Source organism: Schistocerca cancellata, chromosome 2 (genome assembly GCF_023864275.1).
Source record: "Schistocerca cancellata isolate TAMUIC-IGC-003103 chromosome 2, iqSchCanc2.1, whole genome shotgun sequence".
Classification (NCBI taxonomy): Eukaryota; Metazoa; Arthropoda; class Insecta; order Orthoptera; family Acrididae; genus Schistocerca; species Schistocerca cancellata.
The window spans coordinates 110,037,682-110,055,567 of NC_064627.1; the positions used below are offsets into that span (position 1 = coordinate 110,037,682).

The 17,886-nt window shown below is 41.5% G+C and overlaps 1 protein-coding gene across 1 annotated transcript in view; it reads left to right on the top strand.

Moving 5' to 3' along the window:
* LOC126151382 (shematrin-like protein 2) overlaps positions 1–17,886 on the top strand; it is a 310,746-nt gene that overhangs the window by 127,359 nt on the left and 165,501 nt on the right. Inside the window, exon 7 of the mRNA XM_049915937.1 lies at positions 15,186–15,294. Within this exon, the coding sequence (XP_049771894.1) occupies positions 15,186–15,294 (109 nt within the window). The remainder of the gene's footprint in view (positions 1–15,185; positions 15,295–17,886) is intronic.

Below are 17,886 nucleotides of genomic sequence, written 5' to 3' on the forward strand. Positions count from 1 at the left end.
AGAAGGTACTCTAATTCGGAACCTCTGTCAGTTCTTTTTGGTATGAAGACTTAGGTTTGAATGTAGTGAGAATAACCCAGGCGACGATAGGGTGGTGCAGGACTGGTGTTCATGTCCAACGATGACTTCGATTTTGACTCACATTCACTACCTATTTAGTGATATTAGGGAATTCCATTATCAAGACGAAAGCATTAATCAAACTGAGTATGAAAGTTAACTAAATAAATAAAATAGATAACACAGGTTATGTGAATGTGCTCCTGTTCGCTTTGGTTTTGGACTACCTCTTCCTGAATAGACAGTCTCTTTCTGAATGTAAGCTATTACATACCGAAAACTTCCATTAACATAAAAAATACGAGGTGCATTCAGTTTCTAAGGCCTCCGATTTCTTTTCTAATTAACTACTCACCCGAAATCGATGAAACTGGCGTTCTCGACGTAATCGCCCTGCATATGTACATATTTTTCACAACGCTGACGCCATGATTTCATGGCAGCGGCGAAGGCTTCTTTAGGAGCCTGTTTTGACCACTGGAAAATCGCTGAGGCAATAGCAGCACGGCTGGTGAATGTGCGGCCACGGAGAGTGTCTTTCATTGTTGGAAAAAGCCAAAAGTCACTAGGAGCCAGGTCAGGTGAGTAGGTAGCATGAGGAATCACTTCAAAGTTCTTATCACGAAGAAACTGTTGCGTAACGTTAGCTCGATGTGCGGGTGCGTTGTCTTGGTGAAACAGCACACGCGCAGCCCTTCCCGGACGTTTTTGTTGCAGTGCAGGAAGGAATTTGTTCTTCAAAACATTTTAGTAGGATGCACCTGTTACCGTAGTGCCATTTGGAACGGAATGGGTAAGGATTACGCCCTCGCTATCCCAGAACATGGACACTATCATTTTTTCAGCACTGGCAGTTACCCGAAATTTTTTTGGTGGCGGTGAATCTGTGTGCTTCCGTTGAGCTGACTGGCGCTTTGTTTCTGGATTGAAAAATGGCATCCACGTCTCATCCATTGTCACAACCAACGAAAAGAAAGTCCCATACGTGCTGTCGTTGCGCGTCACCATTGCTTGGCAACATGCCACACGGGCAGCCGTGTGGTCGACCGTCAGCATTCGTGGCATCCACCTGGATGGCACTTTTCGAATTTTCAGGTCGTCATGCAGGATTGTGTGCACAGAACCCACAGAAATGCCAACTCTGGAGGCGATCTGTTCAACAGTCATTCGGCGATCCCCCAAAACAATTCTCTCCACTTTCTCGACCATGTCGTCAGACCGGCTTGTGCGAGCCCGAGGTTGTTTCAGTTTGTTGTCACATGTTGTTCTGCCTTCATTAAACTGTCGCACCCACGAACGCACTTTCGACACATCGATAACTCCGTCACCACATGTCTCCTTCAACTGTCGATGAATTTCAATTGGCTTCACATCACGCAAATTCAGAAAACGAATGATTGCACGCTGTTCAAGTAAGGAAAACGTCGCCGTTTTAAGCATTTAAAACAGTTCTCATTCTCGCCGCTGGTGGTAAAATTCCATCTGCCGTGCGGTGCTGCCATCTCTGGGACATATTGACAATGAACGCGGCCTCGTTTTAAAACAATGTGCATGTTTCTCTCTCTTTCCAGTCTGGAGAAAAAAAATCAGAGGCCTTAGAACTTGAATGCACCTCGCACAGTTTACACTCAAGAACTAAACCTGTCTGCGAGAATGAGAACCAAAGTTGACTGCGAGAATGTGAATGAAATATGATTTGTCTGAATCAGTACTGTTCGTTACAAAAAATTTACTTTGAACTTTAATGAGAGTAATTACACTCACACCCCCTCCCCCCCCCCCCCATGAATCCGCCCAGCGGACTTGTGTCGAGGTCCGGTGTGCCGGCCGGTCTGTTGATGGTTTTTGGACGGTTTTCCATCTGCCTCGGCAAATGTGGGCTGGTTCCCCTTATTCCGCCTCATCTACACTATGTCAGTGATTGCTGCACAAACAAATTCTCCCACGTACGCTTACACCACCATTACTCTAGCATGCAAACATTGGGGCTACACTCGACTGGTGTGAGACGTTCCCTGGGGGGGGGGGGGGGGGGGGTACCACCGGGGGCCGAACCGCACAATAACCCTGGTTTCGGTGTGGGGCGGCGGAAGGGTGGACTGCGGTAGTCGTCGTGGGGTTGTAGACCACTGCGGCTGCGGCCCCGGCTAGGCCCCCGGTTAACATACAGTACAATACAATACAATTATACTCAACATTGTTAATTCATGTACTTTGAGCCTTTGTCCCAATTCAACCCGGGACACGGATTTGGCGATGTTAGTGTCAGAGGGTGGCTGGATGCCCTTCCCGCCACCGCCCCGCAGCCCCCAGGACGGAATTGGTGTACCCCAGCTGTCTGCGTCTAGCGTAAGCCATGGAATATTGCGAACATTTTTGCAAATGTCTGCGAGTCGTGTAACTGAGGTGGGCCGTGTGGAAAACCGCCTAAAAACTACATCCAAGCTGGCCGGCACAACGGCCCTCGCCGGGGCCGGGGCACCTGTCAGAGTCCAGGAAGCAGCGCATTAGCGTCCTCGGCTAACCTAGCGGGTGCTGAACATTGTCAGTTGGCCCTGTGAAACTGAAAACTCTTATCTCCGGTATTGGGCTTTTCTGTTTCGCAGTGACTCTCATAGGTACAGAAGGAAAGGTGTGTCTCAAGTTGTGAGTGCTATGTGCATACACTCAGTGTAGGGCAATGCGATCTCTTTAATACATGCAATGCAAACTTGGTTCTCATAAAATCTATCTCTCATAAAAAGAATGTTCGTCAGGTAATGGGAGCTGGATAATGACGCAGGATAATCTGAGTTACTCTCTGGACAAAAACTCTTCTCAAGAAACTGTATTAAAAAATTTCTTCTCAAAAGAATTTCTTGACACAATTCCATTTACAAAATTTCACCATTGAAGAATTGGCAAGTAATAAAAAAATAATATTTCATTACAATTTGCAATTATGTAAAAACATGACTGGAGAAATACGAAAGCGTAACTCAACATGAAGATTTATTCTAACACAAAGTCATGGTGATAATGATTAAATTCTTTTCGTCTTTTAAGAGCCGTTAACAATGATTGTGACAGAACTAACAAAAACAGCAAGAAATTCCTGCTTTGTGTGACTGTATTGAACGAAAAGTGCATAACTAAAAATTGCCGCTATCAAGTACCATATGTTCGTTGGTTAACGTATATCCCGTTCTTCTCAGAACAGCATGTATCTCAGTATACCCATCTCATTCAATGAATAATGACTATGCTCCTTTGGTAATAATAATAATAATAATAATAATATGTATATAAAGTAATAGTTAACTTCATCAAGAGTACTGGTCACAATCTGTAGGTTTTAATGGTATACGTAAATTATAAATATGTCTTGCTGATGAAGATATTTCAGAATTGGTGTGAATTGTAAGCCAAGGCACTTTTAATTATTTTCCAGTTCAATTCAATTCAATTTTTAAAACATCATGTACAAACCTGTAACAGTTAAGCATTTTATTCTTGTAAATATGCATTTCTGTATTTGTTTATTCAATTATGTGTACATTGTCACTATGTGTTGCCGATGGCTAAATTGAGTACATACTCAAAGGCCAAATAAAAAAATATAAAAAAATTTGGTTGCGTACGACTATCTCATGTGCATTGTTAAAATGTTGATGTGAATTTACAGTCTCCTAATTCACCCTAGTGTACCTTCAAGTTTTGAATATATTTTTAGCGTTACCAAAGGTCAATGACTTATGAAAATGGAGAAGCAAGGAGGATTCGGGCTGAACACCTTGTCAACGACGAGATCACTACAGTATACGCTCTGGCTGAATAAGGACGAGGAAGGTCATCGGCTGCGTTCTTCTGAAAAGCACTAGCATTACATTCGCTTTAAGCGTTCTAGGAACACGGCAGAAAGCTCTGATATGGTTGAATTGATGAGATTTTGAAATTCACTCCTTGGTTTTGTATTGGCGAAGGAAAAAGGAAGGAGGAGATTTTTAAATTGCGATTTGCTTCAGTGAATATTAAACCTGAAACATTAAAGTTGGAATGAATGTCACTTAACTGTTAAGTTAAATGTTAATATGCTTCACAAAGAAGTTTTCCTCTTAATTAAGACTGCCTTTCCAATGGATCTAAACTTGCAGGACCGCACAGCTATAGCTATGTTCAATAAGCTTACTTGTTTGATGTAGGTTCGAACAGTCGTCGTAATGAACAGATGGTAGCGATACGCCGCTACTGCTGCACGCCGCTCTCCTGAAAAGCTCATTTATTTCTCACGTTAGTCAAGCGTGGCTAACTACACTCGTGGCACACTCTGGGGCATACGAGGTGCGACAATAAAGTAATGAGACAGATGTGAAAATAAAAAGTTGCTTACCGTTTTAGCCAAATTTAGTGTTGTCTCCTTCAAAGTAGTTCCCTTCTGATTGCATGCTTTTTCCAGCGCTTCTGCAATTGATGGTAACATTTCTGGAACTCATCTTCTGTAATATCCTCCAAGACCCTCGTCACAGCCTTTTGGACATCTTGTGTTGTTTGAAAATGGTGTCCCTTGACCGCCGTTTGGACTCTTGGAAATAGAAAAAAGACGCACGGAGCGATATCTGGTGAATAAGGTGGCTGTGGTGGTACTGAAATTTGTTTTGAAGTTAAGAATTGCTTTACTGACAGAGCAGTATGGGATGGCGCATTATTGTTATGCAGAATCCAATTATCAGCAATGTTGGCACGGACACGAAGAACTCTTTTACGAAATCTTTCTAAATTGTCTTTGTAGTAATATTGGTTAACTGTTTGTCCAGGAGGCACCCACTCTTTGTGAACAATTCCCTTGGAATCAAAGACGCACATAAGCATGCATTTCACTTTTGGGTTTGACATGCTAGATTTTTTTGGTCTGGGTGATCCCTTTGAGCACCATTGCGAACATTGGAATTTTGTCTCTGGATCGTACTGAAAAACCCAACTTTCATCACCAGTGATAACACGGCTCAACAATTCTGGATTGATTTCTGTTTGCTCTACCAGATCGGCTGCCACATTTTTTCGTGTTTCTCGCTGTTGTGGTGCGAGATTTTTGGAGACAATTTTTGTACAAATCTTTCTCATACCAAGATCTTCAGTTATTATTAGACGAGCCGTTTCTCGATTGATGTTCAGTTCTTTTGCAATCGTTTTCACGGATAATCTTCGATCGGATTGTACGAGATCACACACCCTGGCCAAGTTGACATCCTTCCGTGAATTTGATGGTCGCCCACTACGGTCTTCACCTTCAACATTCGTTCTGCCTTCACTACACATTTTATGCCAACGAAAAACTTGAGCTCTTGACATAACCTCCTCTCCAAAAGCCTTCTGAAGCTTACCGTAAGTTGTCGTCGCGTTTTCACACAATTTAACGCAAAAAGAAATGGCATACCGTTGCGCAATATAATGCGGTTCCATTTTCGTGATGATAGACACAAACACGTCTTAACTTATTACAGCACAACTCACGACTGAGGAGTTGCATCGATGTACCGCTTGAACTAGAAGCAGCTTATAGACCAAGGTCAAAAATATTGTGCCTACACAAGCCTGCAGGGTTGCCACATATTGCAAAGAAAATCAGTCTCATTACTTTATTGTCGCACCTCGTATGAATGTGGTCCTCTCAGTTTTGGGGGGGAGAAAATAATATTAAATTACTGTTCCAAAACAAAGACGGCCTTTTGCGACATGTGCAGGCTGAAACTAACACCCATAAAGCCGCAGAGACGAATGTCTAGTCATGCGTATATGTAAACTTGAAGCACAAACTTCCAAAGGGGTTAGGTGAAATTGCTAACATTTGAATAGATATTTAGACAGTAGTTCTCTTTAACAAAACAAGTACTTTCGTATTTGTATTCACAAGATATTACGTCTCTGTGTTTAACTAAACTTCATTCTCTAAGCAAATGCGTAATGGCTGCCGTGCAATAACACAATTAGATCCGTCCCGAAAACACGTCTTTCTAGTCCAGTATTTCAAGCCATAGTACATTATTAATCCAGTGTCGAGGATACTGTATCAGCAAGGAGTAGCATCGGCTCCATAGAGATTACTCTCGCAGTCATTTTCATTTGCTGCAGCAAATACGTTAATTCTCAAGGACGCACAGCGCCAAATTCGTTGAATTACTTTGTGTCACAAAACACTGCCAACACAGCTGATACACACAGCCCATCTCAAAATTAGCTGAAGTAAAATCGGTGCCGTATAACACTGTCGACAGTGCTGACATACACAACCCATATAAAAATTAGCACATTTCTCATCTCGTAAATCGATTCATGTCATTAGATTCGGATACAAATCATATGGCATAACTGCCGTTTTACCTCACTGTGTGCTGTGACAGTTACTCTGTGCTTCTAAGGTGCTTTTATCAGACGCAGACGGGTGAATGTTTCATGGACTCGTACATACAAATACGAGGGGCGTTCAGTAAGTAATGCGACACATATTTAGGTTGCCGCACTTCAACCTGTAAAAACAGACTCTTACAGGATATCTTTGTTGTACGTCTGTCTGTCTGGCAGACAGTTGAGAATCATATCACTCAGGAAAGGGTGAACGTATCAAGTTCAAATTTATGTCACATATTAAGGCCTACGGTTCCTTGGTAAAATAAAACTTTTAAGCGTCTAACTGAATTCAGTCAAAACATAGGCCTTTTACGTCAAATATTTTATACTCGAAATTCACTCATCGAAACTTATCGGGTTCTTCCCGTCGACTTAGAATCATCAAAGTTGGCAAGAACCATGTTTCACAGCACAAGTAAAGGGAAAATCCCAAATTGTTCGTTTGTAATCATACCACACGATGGAAAAACTTTTGGAATTCTTGGTACCGATGTCTGTTCAATGTCGGCAACAGCCGGCCCCGGTGGCCGAGTGGCTCTAGGCTCTTCAGTCCGGAACCGCGCAACTGCTACATTCGCAGGTTCGAATCCTGCCTCGGGCATGTATGTGCATTAAGTCCTAAGGTTAGTTAAGTTTAAGTAATTCTAAGTTCTAGGGGACTGATGACCTCAGATGTTAAATCCCGTGGTGCTCAGAACCATTTCAACCATTTTTGTCGGCAACAGGTAAACAAGGTCAATATCCTCGCTTCCAGGTATGGATTAACTGTCGACATATATAATTAAGTTTCAACCGGGCAATTGCTTTCCTCTGCCAGTTTCTGCATTGCTGCTACTCTTTATTACGTTCTTCTTTTTCCTATTTCCTCTCAATCTACAGTATGTGCTCACATATTCTCCACTCCTTTCAATAGGTTCTCCAGTTCTTCCTGATGTTGTATGTACATATTGCTCATATGTATAGAATTACATATTGTATGGTACTCCTCTTTTCATATAGATCACATCGGTTTTCCTCCGAATCTCAAACATATTACATTGTCGTACACACACACACACACACACACACACACACTCACACACACACACACACACAAATTATCTTGCGACAATATTGATGGTTTCATGAGTTCATTTACTAATAATTCGCTCATTTCACGGTTATTAAATGAACATAAGGTATTGCGTGAAGTGATTTCAAAACCAAAACCTGCACTGTATCAGTATTCTTAATTTTTAATACTCTGCTGCAACGCTACTTACAGTTTTTCATTTGCAATTATATTGGTTTTCTCATTCTGAACCGTACTTATATTTTGTGCGTATGTAAATAGGTGTTTCATTGACATCCATTGAGAATGACGTGTTCTGTTTGCTAGAAGCTCTTCAGTCGAATCACACAGTTGATTTGATATTCCGTACGTTCGCATTTTGCTCTTTAAACGGCACTGAAGAACTGTATCGAGTGCCTTACGTAAGTCAAGGAACACGACATTTATCTGGGCGCCGGTATGTACCGTCTTCTGGATCTCGCAGACGAATACAAAGAGCTGCATTTTACACGATCGATGTTTTCGGAACCCGTGTTGATTCCGTCAGTGGAGATTTTCGGTCTCTACAACTGTCATAACGCGCAATCATAAAACATGTTCGAAACTTCTACAACTGATCGACGTCAGAGGTATATGACTGTAGTTGGCTCGACTGTTCGATGAACTTTCTCGAAAACGGGAATGACTTGCGCTTTTTTCAAACAATCAGGAACACTTCACTCCTGTAAACACCCACGGTACATTGCTGTTAGAAGGAGGGCAAGTTCTTTCGCATATTCTAAAAAAAATGTTCAAAGTGTTTCTTCAGGGACCAAAGTGCAGGAGTCAATGGTCCCTAGACTTACACACTATTTAAACTAACTTAAACTAACCTACGCTAAGAACAACACACACCCATGCCCAAGGGAGAACTCGAACCTCCGGCGCGACCAGCCGCACAATCAGTGACATGGCGCCTCTAACCGCGCGGCCACTCCACGCGGCTCGCATGTTCTATGTAGAATCATTTTGGTATCCCATTAGGACCAGTGTTGGGCGATTTCAGTTGCCTTTCTATCCCGTGGCCACTTGTTCCGATATCACCCACTCTGTCGTTCATGCGACGAGTTGAAGGAGATGCTCAGTGCGATTTTCTTCTATGAAACAGTTTTGGAAAAAGACTTTTAGCATTTCGGCGTTTTCTGTGTCGTCCTCTGTGTCGACACCATTATGATCGCAAAGTGTCTGGAAAGATGGTTTCCATACGTTTCTGATTTATCGTAAGACCAGAACTCCTCAGGGTTTCCTGTCATGTCGGTAGACAAAATTTTACTTTCGAATACATTGGAAGCTTGCTCTCCTTGCGCTGATTTTGGCTTCCTTTGATTTTTATTTCTCCGCGAGGCTTTATCTACATTTAAATTTGCAGTGAAGCTGTCTTTGCTCTGGTTTCTAACATACCTGTTGAAGAGCAGTCGGTCTTTCTGAGCTCCTCACAATTTTTCTAGGCTCATTTCCATCTAAAGCGTATTTTACAAGGGCGTGGTGAAAAGTAATGCATCTGTGAAAACTCTTAAAGCTCTTTAAATGAAACAAACGTTATTAACAAACTCCATCTTCACTCTCCATACCTACATATTTATTTCTCGACATATTAGTCCTATCGACGAACACATTTCTCTCAACGAGAGACCAGTCTGTCAAAACCGTCACTGTAGAAATTTTTTCGTTGTTGATGGAGCCACAATCTCACCTCTGCTTGCACTGCTTCATCATTATCAAAAACAATTCCTCGAAAGCGTTCAAAAAAAGTTTTGGAAATCGGCTGGGGCCAATTCAGGACTGTATGGAGAATGATCGATGACAGTGGACTCAAGGTGTCGGATTGTTGAAGATGTCGCAGCGCTCGTGTGTGGTTTGGTATCGTCTGGCTGCAGAAGCACAGGCGCCGACTCCATGGGGCCGGATGGGGGCCAAGCCCCCTCAAAAATTAAGAAAATTATCCGTTATATTATGCTTTGTAAAATCACAAAATTATGTTGGAAGCCAGCTCACTGCACACTTTCAAAACCCCAAAGGAATACTACAAAGCTGTTTACATTGAAGTTTGTGAAACGGTGCAATCTTGCATTAGTGAGCGCTTAGCTGCAACTGGGCTCACACAGGTCATTGCAGTAGAACAAGAGTGTTTGCCTTTAGTAAACAGAGGTGAAACAAATTTGGAAAAATCAACTGAGTTTTTCAGAAATTTCTCAGACATTGAGAGACTGCGCTTACACTTTAATATGTTAGCCGATATCGCCAACACAAAATAACTGGTCTTATAAAACATGCGTGATGTAAGAAAGTACATTACACAATAGCCTGCAGTTGGAGAAATGTTACGTGAAGTAGTGAAGTGCATTAAGCTTCTCCAAGTAGTTCCAATCACGATAGCAACAGCGGAACTGTCATTTAGCCCCCTTGGACTAGTCAAATATCTGATCAACAATGGGACGGAAGCGATTGAGCAAGTTGGCTGTTCTTCATGCCCATCGAGATGTTTTGGATGAATTGGATATCCGACCAGTCATCAACGGCCTCATATCCAGTTATCCAGTCAGGCAGTCGACATTTGCACCTTTCTAAAGACACTCTAGCCCTAATAATGGCATTTAGTGCAATATTAAAAATCTTTATAAAATAGAGAATTAAATACATACATAAAGTTAAATTTTCAGTTTCGAAATATTATCACCAGTTTAATACTTTATAACTATTTTACTATAGTACTGTATTAGTTATTTTGAAATACTTAAATATTTTTAGGGTGTAAGACCCAATTAAAACCCGTTAATTACATACTTTTTGACTGAAAGTATTAGGCATACTGTATTAACTTCATTAACTGTATTACAGCATTAACTTTGAGATACTTTTTTATTTAACGAACCATGAGCCTTGTTCAAAGTAAGCTTAAATTAGCTATTTCACTTATTAATCAAAGTGCTATTACTGTTTGACAGCAATATTTTATGTTTTATTCTTTTAATGGTAGTTAGGATTTATTTATATATAATTTCAGTATTTTCAGAGCTATGTATTCACTGCTCTGTAATAGTCTATAAGCATGGTTATTACTGTGAATTAAATTACCTTTTTACAAAAATACCGTGCGTGTTTATATTTTGTTTCTTTTTTCAAATGGTTCAAAATGGCTCTGAGCACTATGGGACTTAACATCTGAGGTCATCAGTCCCTTAGAACTTAGAACTACTTAAACCTAACTAACCTAAGGACATCATACATATCCATGCCCGAGGCAGGATTCGAACCTGCGACCGTAGCGGCTGCGCGATTCCAGAGTGAAGCGCCTAGAACTGCTCGGTCACAAAGGCCGGCTTTTCTTTTTTCAAAGTCAAAAAATGTGACAGGCTTGTTGAGTTTCCCGGAGTGTCGGGTCATCGAGAGTTCAGTTTTCTGGGTTCTAATGTTGATCATATGACTCTAAAATGCTTAAAAAAACTTTAAGACTCACTATTTTTCATCTAAAATTCAGAAAATTTATCGGGGCATGACCCCCAGTATACCCCCCCCCTCCCCAATATTTTTATAAGTCGGCACCCTTGTGCAGAAGAGGCTGCTCCATGTGTTGACGAACTGTCTGAATTCTAAACTCGGTTACAGTACGCATTTTCCCATGTACCCACATAGTTGTGTTACACACCGCCATGTTACAACCTGCAGTTCTGAGCCCTTTAACAGTAGAGCGCTACAAGTATGTGGGCATGAAGAATAAAGACGTAGAATGTTAACAATATTCATTTTATCTAAAACGCTTTAAGAGTTTTGACATAAAATATTCTGAGCAATTACTTTTCAGTACGCCATATTTAACTTTGTCTATTGATATTCAGCGTTGTTACGGGACGAGATGGAAGTTTCGTGCTGACCGCTCAGGTGATATGAAATCTGTTTCTTGTCGCTCTTACTAAGAAGGAAGTTCTTCCTGCCTTTCTTTATATTAATATTTACAGCCATATTCAGTGATACTGTAGCGACATTGTGATCAATGATTGCCTGATTTACGCTGAGTTCGGGTCCTTTTGTCATCAGCACATCAAAGATCTAAGATCTTCTTCACTCTTGTATTACCTTCCGTCGCTCCACTTAGCTTACATATCAGCGGAGGTAGTTACGTCGCTGTGCAGTTTCTGTGAAACCGGACTCCGTAATTGCGCTCTGGTGAGCGTCGGGGATGCGGATGTTGGCCTGCTAGAGGTATAAAAGCTCACCAACACCTCGCAGTAGCATCAGTCATTGCTCGCTCTCAGCAGAACACACATCTGCGGCAATGAGGATCCTGGTGAGTACTGACAGTAAATAATGCTACAATAGAGCGCACAGTTTAGGGTCTATTGCAAATAGGAATGCGTAACGAATGAACTGTTTGTGCGAACTAATGCGTTTTTGTTTCTAGGTATCTGTCCAAAATTCAATATAAATATCAGGGGACACGGAGCGAGTGCAAAGAAGGGCAATGTGAGGGTTCGTAGGGTTTAATCTGAATAAAAACTCTTTTTGCCATTGGACGTTGTCTCCCGTGATACTTAATAGGAATTATAAAGCCAATATTTTGAGGAATATGCAGCACTGATCCTAGAAGGACGAAACAGGTTCAAGTTTCTTTGACGGGGAAAGATGATAGCAGAAATACTAAAACCGCTGAACTGATCAGAAATTCGAAGAAAAACAGACACCAGAAACAGAATTCCGAGACAGCCGTTTAAAAATAAAAATCAAGATTATAATTTAGCATAAATTTAACGTTGACGTTTTTGGAACGATGTGCTTACTAAAAGTAGGTCAATAGAGGAAGAATTCGACCGTGTTTTTTTTTTTTCTGACAACCACCTCGGTAATCGCCTGACCTACTTTATCGACAAAAGTACCCATCGCTTCTGACCTTGAACATATTTACAGTGTACGAAATCAGAGCTTGATATTAGTTGGAGAAGTGAGAATAAACTATTCCTATTGTTTTTACGTTACTGCTACGTGGAGCTAAAATATACAATGTGAACATCATACATTCTCAGTTTACTTTCACTCGGCTGTTACGTAGGAAATACGTACTTATATTTCAATAGTGTTAGTCAAGTCTCTAATTTCATTACTTCACAAAATTTATGCTTCAATATCCCTGTTTGGTGATGGGATAAAAGGATTTACTTTATTGTCTTCACATATATCACCTGCGGTGCGCTAATCTATTGAGAAAGTATTTCGAATATTTACAAGCGTCACAATCGAGCAACTTTTGTCGTAGATTCTCTTAAGAGTTAACTGTGAAACTAATTATCGATACATACATCGTCTATAGAAAAACTTTCTTAATAGTAAGCCAAGTATTCTTCCTGCCTTCACATCAAGCATTCTTCCTGCCATCACATGATGAACATCAATTTGTTGTACATGGAAGAAACCACTTACAAATAGAAGGACTACTCTTTTGTAAGAAGAAATCTGGTTCTAAATACTCTCAGAGAACTTTATCTTCTTCAGTAGCTTAATTAAGTAATCTAAAACGGTGAAAATATAGTGAAACAACACTTTCGTATTTCCTACCAAGAGTCTCAAGTTTCTTTCTGATCTCGTAATAGGGCAACATTTTCTCCTTATACTCGCATATCTTGAATCTTAAATCTATACTGTGTTTGAAAAGTTGGCAATCTGCTGGGTGCCTATTTTATGTAACATGATCGCCCATAGTGGATGACATCGACTTCAGGTTTACAAAGGCCCCAACTACGCGAAAGGACGAGTAATCTTGCTGTGTAACTAATATTCCTGTAAACATTATGTAATTTCACACTACAACACATACGAGCATTTTAAACGTAAATCTGTACTTTTCTTAATAACATTCAAAAAATCTTACGAACAACAGGAGAATGATACAACAATGATATTTTACTGCAAAAGCAATTCCGAAATGTGAAAAATGTGATATTAACGACAATTTAGTTTCAGCTAGTCCACGTCCAAATGTATAACATTTGCCCGGCATTTGAACTCTCAATTCCGTGTCGTCAGTTTTCCAGACAAATTATGCGAAAATATACCGTAGAAATATTATTAATCACCATAAGACAGAGATCAGAGAACGCCATCGTTTCAAAAACTCTCGCTTGGTCCGTCAAATCTAGGAAAATGCAGCTGTAAGTCGGTACACAAAAATTAACGATTATAAACTCTATAGCAAACTATTCTAAACTTACAATCCACACATATGAAAGTTTTATCAGTCCAGATGTCTTACTTTCGGACAAAATCCGTTATAATCGTACTACATGGGTTTCCACGACTAGTGTTTAGTTCAGTTAAAACTGCTGAGCTGGTAGGTAGAGGCCAATACATAACATCTTTCCCTGACGTTTCGTCCCCGACTTGGAGGGACGCCTTCGGTAGCGAAAAGGCAACTACCTTCTCCCTACAAAGATGTCTCCAGCAACTAGAATGGAAACGTCAGAGAATAGTTTTATATGTTGACCAAAACCACGTTAACCGGCAGTCTTAACCGACGGAAATCTGATGGCTGTTCGAAAAGAAAGGTCAGATTGGTCGACAAAATGAAAACCAAAGCGAAAATCAAGAATTTTTTATCCGCGATAGTTAGCCATATATTCCAGCTATCTCGATAAATAATCACCGCTCCGACTTAGACATTTGTCGTGGCGTTGTACAAATTTTCCAGCACCGTCGTCACAGAAAGCAGCCGTCTGTGATCTCGCCAAATCTCCACGTTGGCCTGTCTTTCATTGTTTGTGCCAAAATGCTGTCATCGTAGCCAGCAGTTCGTGATCACTTCGCGCTCTGAACTGAAAAGAGCGACGGGAAGCGATCGACAGGTACACTAAAGACACTGCCCAACAAATCTGCACAAAGTTCCATCAGATTTTCACAGTGGTTTTCAGTTAGTGCCTAATCGAATCTTACTTTCCGAATACGCCTCGTCTATACATCCCTCTAGGCTCCACTGCAATACACATCTATTGGGATATGTCTCACAGTTTCTACGTTCTGTGTCTGATTTTTATAGTTTCATTTGAAATTTAACTGCATACATTATGTCTCATTGAGTAACAGTTGTTTACTTGCAACAGAAACATATGCTGCGAGGGAAACAGTAAACACGTATCAATCAGAGTACTTTCTATAGAAAACTGAGAACACTTCTGTAGTTCATAAGCGTACAATGTTAATTTTTGTTCACAGCTCTATTACCTATTTGATAGTTTGATTACAAACGCCTGATTCTCAACAGGTGTGCGTGTATTTGTGTGGTCTGGCCCTGTCCATCCTAGCTGAGGAGGAGCAGCCGGTGAAAGAGAAGCGAGGACTCTCCGGTTCGCTGGGTGGCTATAGTGGCGGCTATGGTCTGGGAGGTGGCTACAGTGGTGGCTACGGAGGCTATGGAGGTGGCTATGGAGGAAGCTACGCTGGTGGAGTCGGAGGCGGCCTTGCAGGTGGCATTGGGGCCGGCATCGGAGGGGGAGAACCACAGATCACTGTCAACAGAATCCCTGTCCGGGTCCCAGTCCCCGTGGAGAGGATCGTTCGAGTGCCTGTGAAGGTCCCATTCACGGTAACTGTGGACCGGCCTGTCCCTGTGCAGGTACCGCAGCCGTACCCTGTCCCTGTAGACAACCCTGTGCCCGTCCCCGTCAAGGTCCCCACCCCAGTGTCTGTCCCAGTTCCTCAGCCCTACGTCGTTAAGCGTCCAGTGCCCTACGTCGTCAGCGCTGGCCACGGCGGTATCGGAGGAGGCCTTGGCGGTGGTCTTGGAGGTTACAGTGGTGGCCTTGCTGCAGGATATGGCGGAGCTGCCGGTGGCTTTGGAGGACTTGGGGGCTACGGAAAGTATGGCCACTGAAATCTGGTGCCAGACCCAACAACTTGACCCATACATGCCACCAGTATCCATAGTAATGGAATGTAAAAACTTTAAAAAATAAATTTTTCACAATAAAAATTTTCCACATTTGCTTTACTGTCCCGAAAGTACACCTTCATATCCTCTCAAAAAAGTGAAACAAAGTAAGTTATGTAATCATTCTATCTCATATTCACTCCTTCAAACAACATCAGTTTCATCCCTTGATGTACGAAAATATCTGTCGTCGGAAAAAGTAATGTATGCTTAATGTTTTTGTTGCTTCAAAGTATACAAAGGTAGCTTATCTTTATTTGGTGTGGATGACACAAAAAAACAATCGAGTAAACTGAATTTCTTTAAGGACATCAGGACGACTAATGTAAAGTGATCCTCTTAGTGTTGTGGAGGCAAGACTTGGACTGATGCTACGTGCTTCTTTTCAGTTTTATGGATGGAACATCTCGCTTTGCTGATAGTATGTTTAATTTATAACCAAGTGGAGACTCATTACTTGTCATTTATGACAGTTATAGCTCTATTGTGTATGGACACGACCAGCAGACATCACAGCAGCTAAGAAGCAGCACCATCGCACACACACACATCCACGCCAATGTTAGACTCGAAGCCAATGCTCTATGACCTCTGAAAGCACACCAGCATAGTTAACTGGTGTAGCTGTTAGCCAAAGTATTCAAAGTCAATGTCATTCTATCTGTAGCACTTCATAGCTCCCATACAACATTAACTCTGAGAATAACACCTTTAAGAGGTTCCAGTATGACATACCTGACATTAATAATTATATGTATACAGTACATGGTTTTTTAAATTTTTTTCAGTGTTTACAAGCACCAACAAAATCATACACTTCCTGTGTTATTAGGAAGTCTTTGGAACAAATGTTCATGTTTCATACCGTAAAATCTACATTTAGAATCAAAATAGTAATAATAATAATAAAATAAACAATCTGTCCAAATTTGCTTCCCAGTTTGAGAGATTCATGTTCCATGGGTCACTTTTCATGATAAACAGCAATGTCATGGAACAAGTTAGTTCACAGAGTATTAAGGCAATTAGTATTGAAATACGGCTGTTTTCTGACCATTTACAGATAAGTTCATATAAAAGAAAATATTTAATAATAAAAAAAACAGTTTGTAACACTGGCTACTAAATGAACTATGACGTCAGAAAATAGCTTCCATTTTACTAGCAGGAATCATAGAGGGTAACATAGAAAGTGGAATATCTTCAACAAATAACTACAGACATTTGGCGTAAGAGCTGCTCTGACATGATGCTGGCACAGGAAAGGAGACCGTGGTGTGCTGCGTCACATCATACGGAATACTAAAGACCAAAGGAAAAGAAGCTAGTTTCTAAGTAAAAATTCCTCGGTATAGAATGAATTGCTCAGAGGAATCCACTTAAGCTACTTTCAAATTTAGTTTTTCTGCGACGCGAGCACCGAAACTGCAGTGTGGATAAAACTATGATGAAACTGGAGACTGTTTTGTAATAAAATAAGCCTGATAGTGGATATTGTATCACATGATCGACGAGGTAGAGTCGCAGAGGTGTCTAGGTGAAGGCAGCGGTCCCATTCCCATTAAGAAGCGTGTGGCAGACACATTTTGTGCATGACAGTTACAGGCAAAACCGGTTCATCAATCACGTGTGCATTCAGGGTTTCAGTAGGGCTTCGGCGAGTATCACTGTAAGGTGCCTTACGCCTCATCCCCCCTGGGACTGTGCTGGCCCAACAAGCAACTAGATGTACGCTTGTAGATGCAAGCCTCTTTCTCAATATGTGTGTGTGAGTGCTTACATTTACACCTGTGTCCAAACTAGGCGCCTATACTTACGTGTGGGACAAGCTACCGCCGCACGGCGACTATCCACAAGGCGCACCTTAAATCGACACGCACTGTCCCTCACCACCTGCAGTCGCTGTGCGCCTCCATCAGGCTGCTATTACTGAGGCTGCACCAAATGTTTATCACAAGTTCATGGTGCTGTAAGGGTGCACTGGATGTCAGATTCGTCGTCATCGAATCCTGCTTCTGCATATAACTTGACGATGGCAACATTTACTTGTGGTACCACTGCGGAGAACGTCTATGCAATTCGATAGTTATGTGGCAGTAGTTTGGACCCATTAATACAAACATAACGTGAAGTTAGTCACAAATTTGTAACGAAAGATGCAGCTTGATGCCATTCGGACAGGCTTTCCTTAAAGTATGTCCACCTGCATTGTGGGTCGGAGAGGGGGGGGTGGAGAGGCCGTAGGAAGAAAAGTCCTGTCATCTCAGAGACTGCGAAATTGATGGTCTACTGCTGGGCTTACCCTGCACTGCGTCCCTAGTGACACCTTGGTCCATGCACCGTCTGATCAAAAGGGTCTAGACACCTATTAGTGAACATATCTCTTCGTCTTTATGATGACTTGAATTCTGCTAGCGACATCTTTTTAGTATGATTTCCA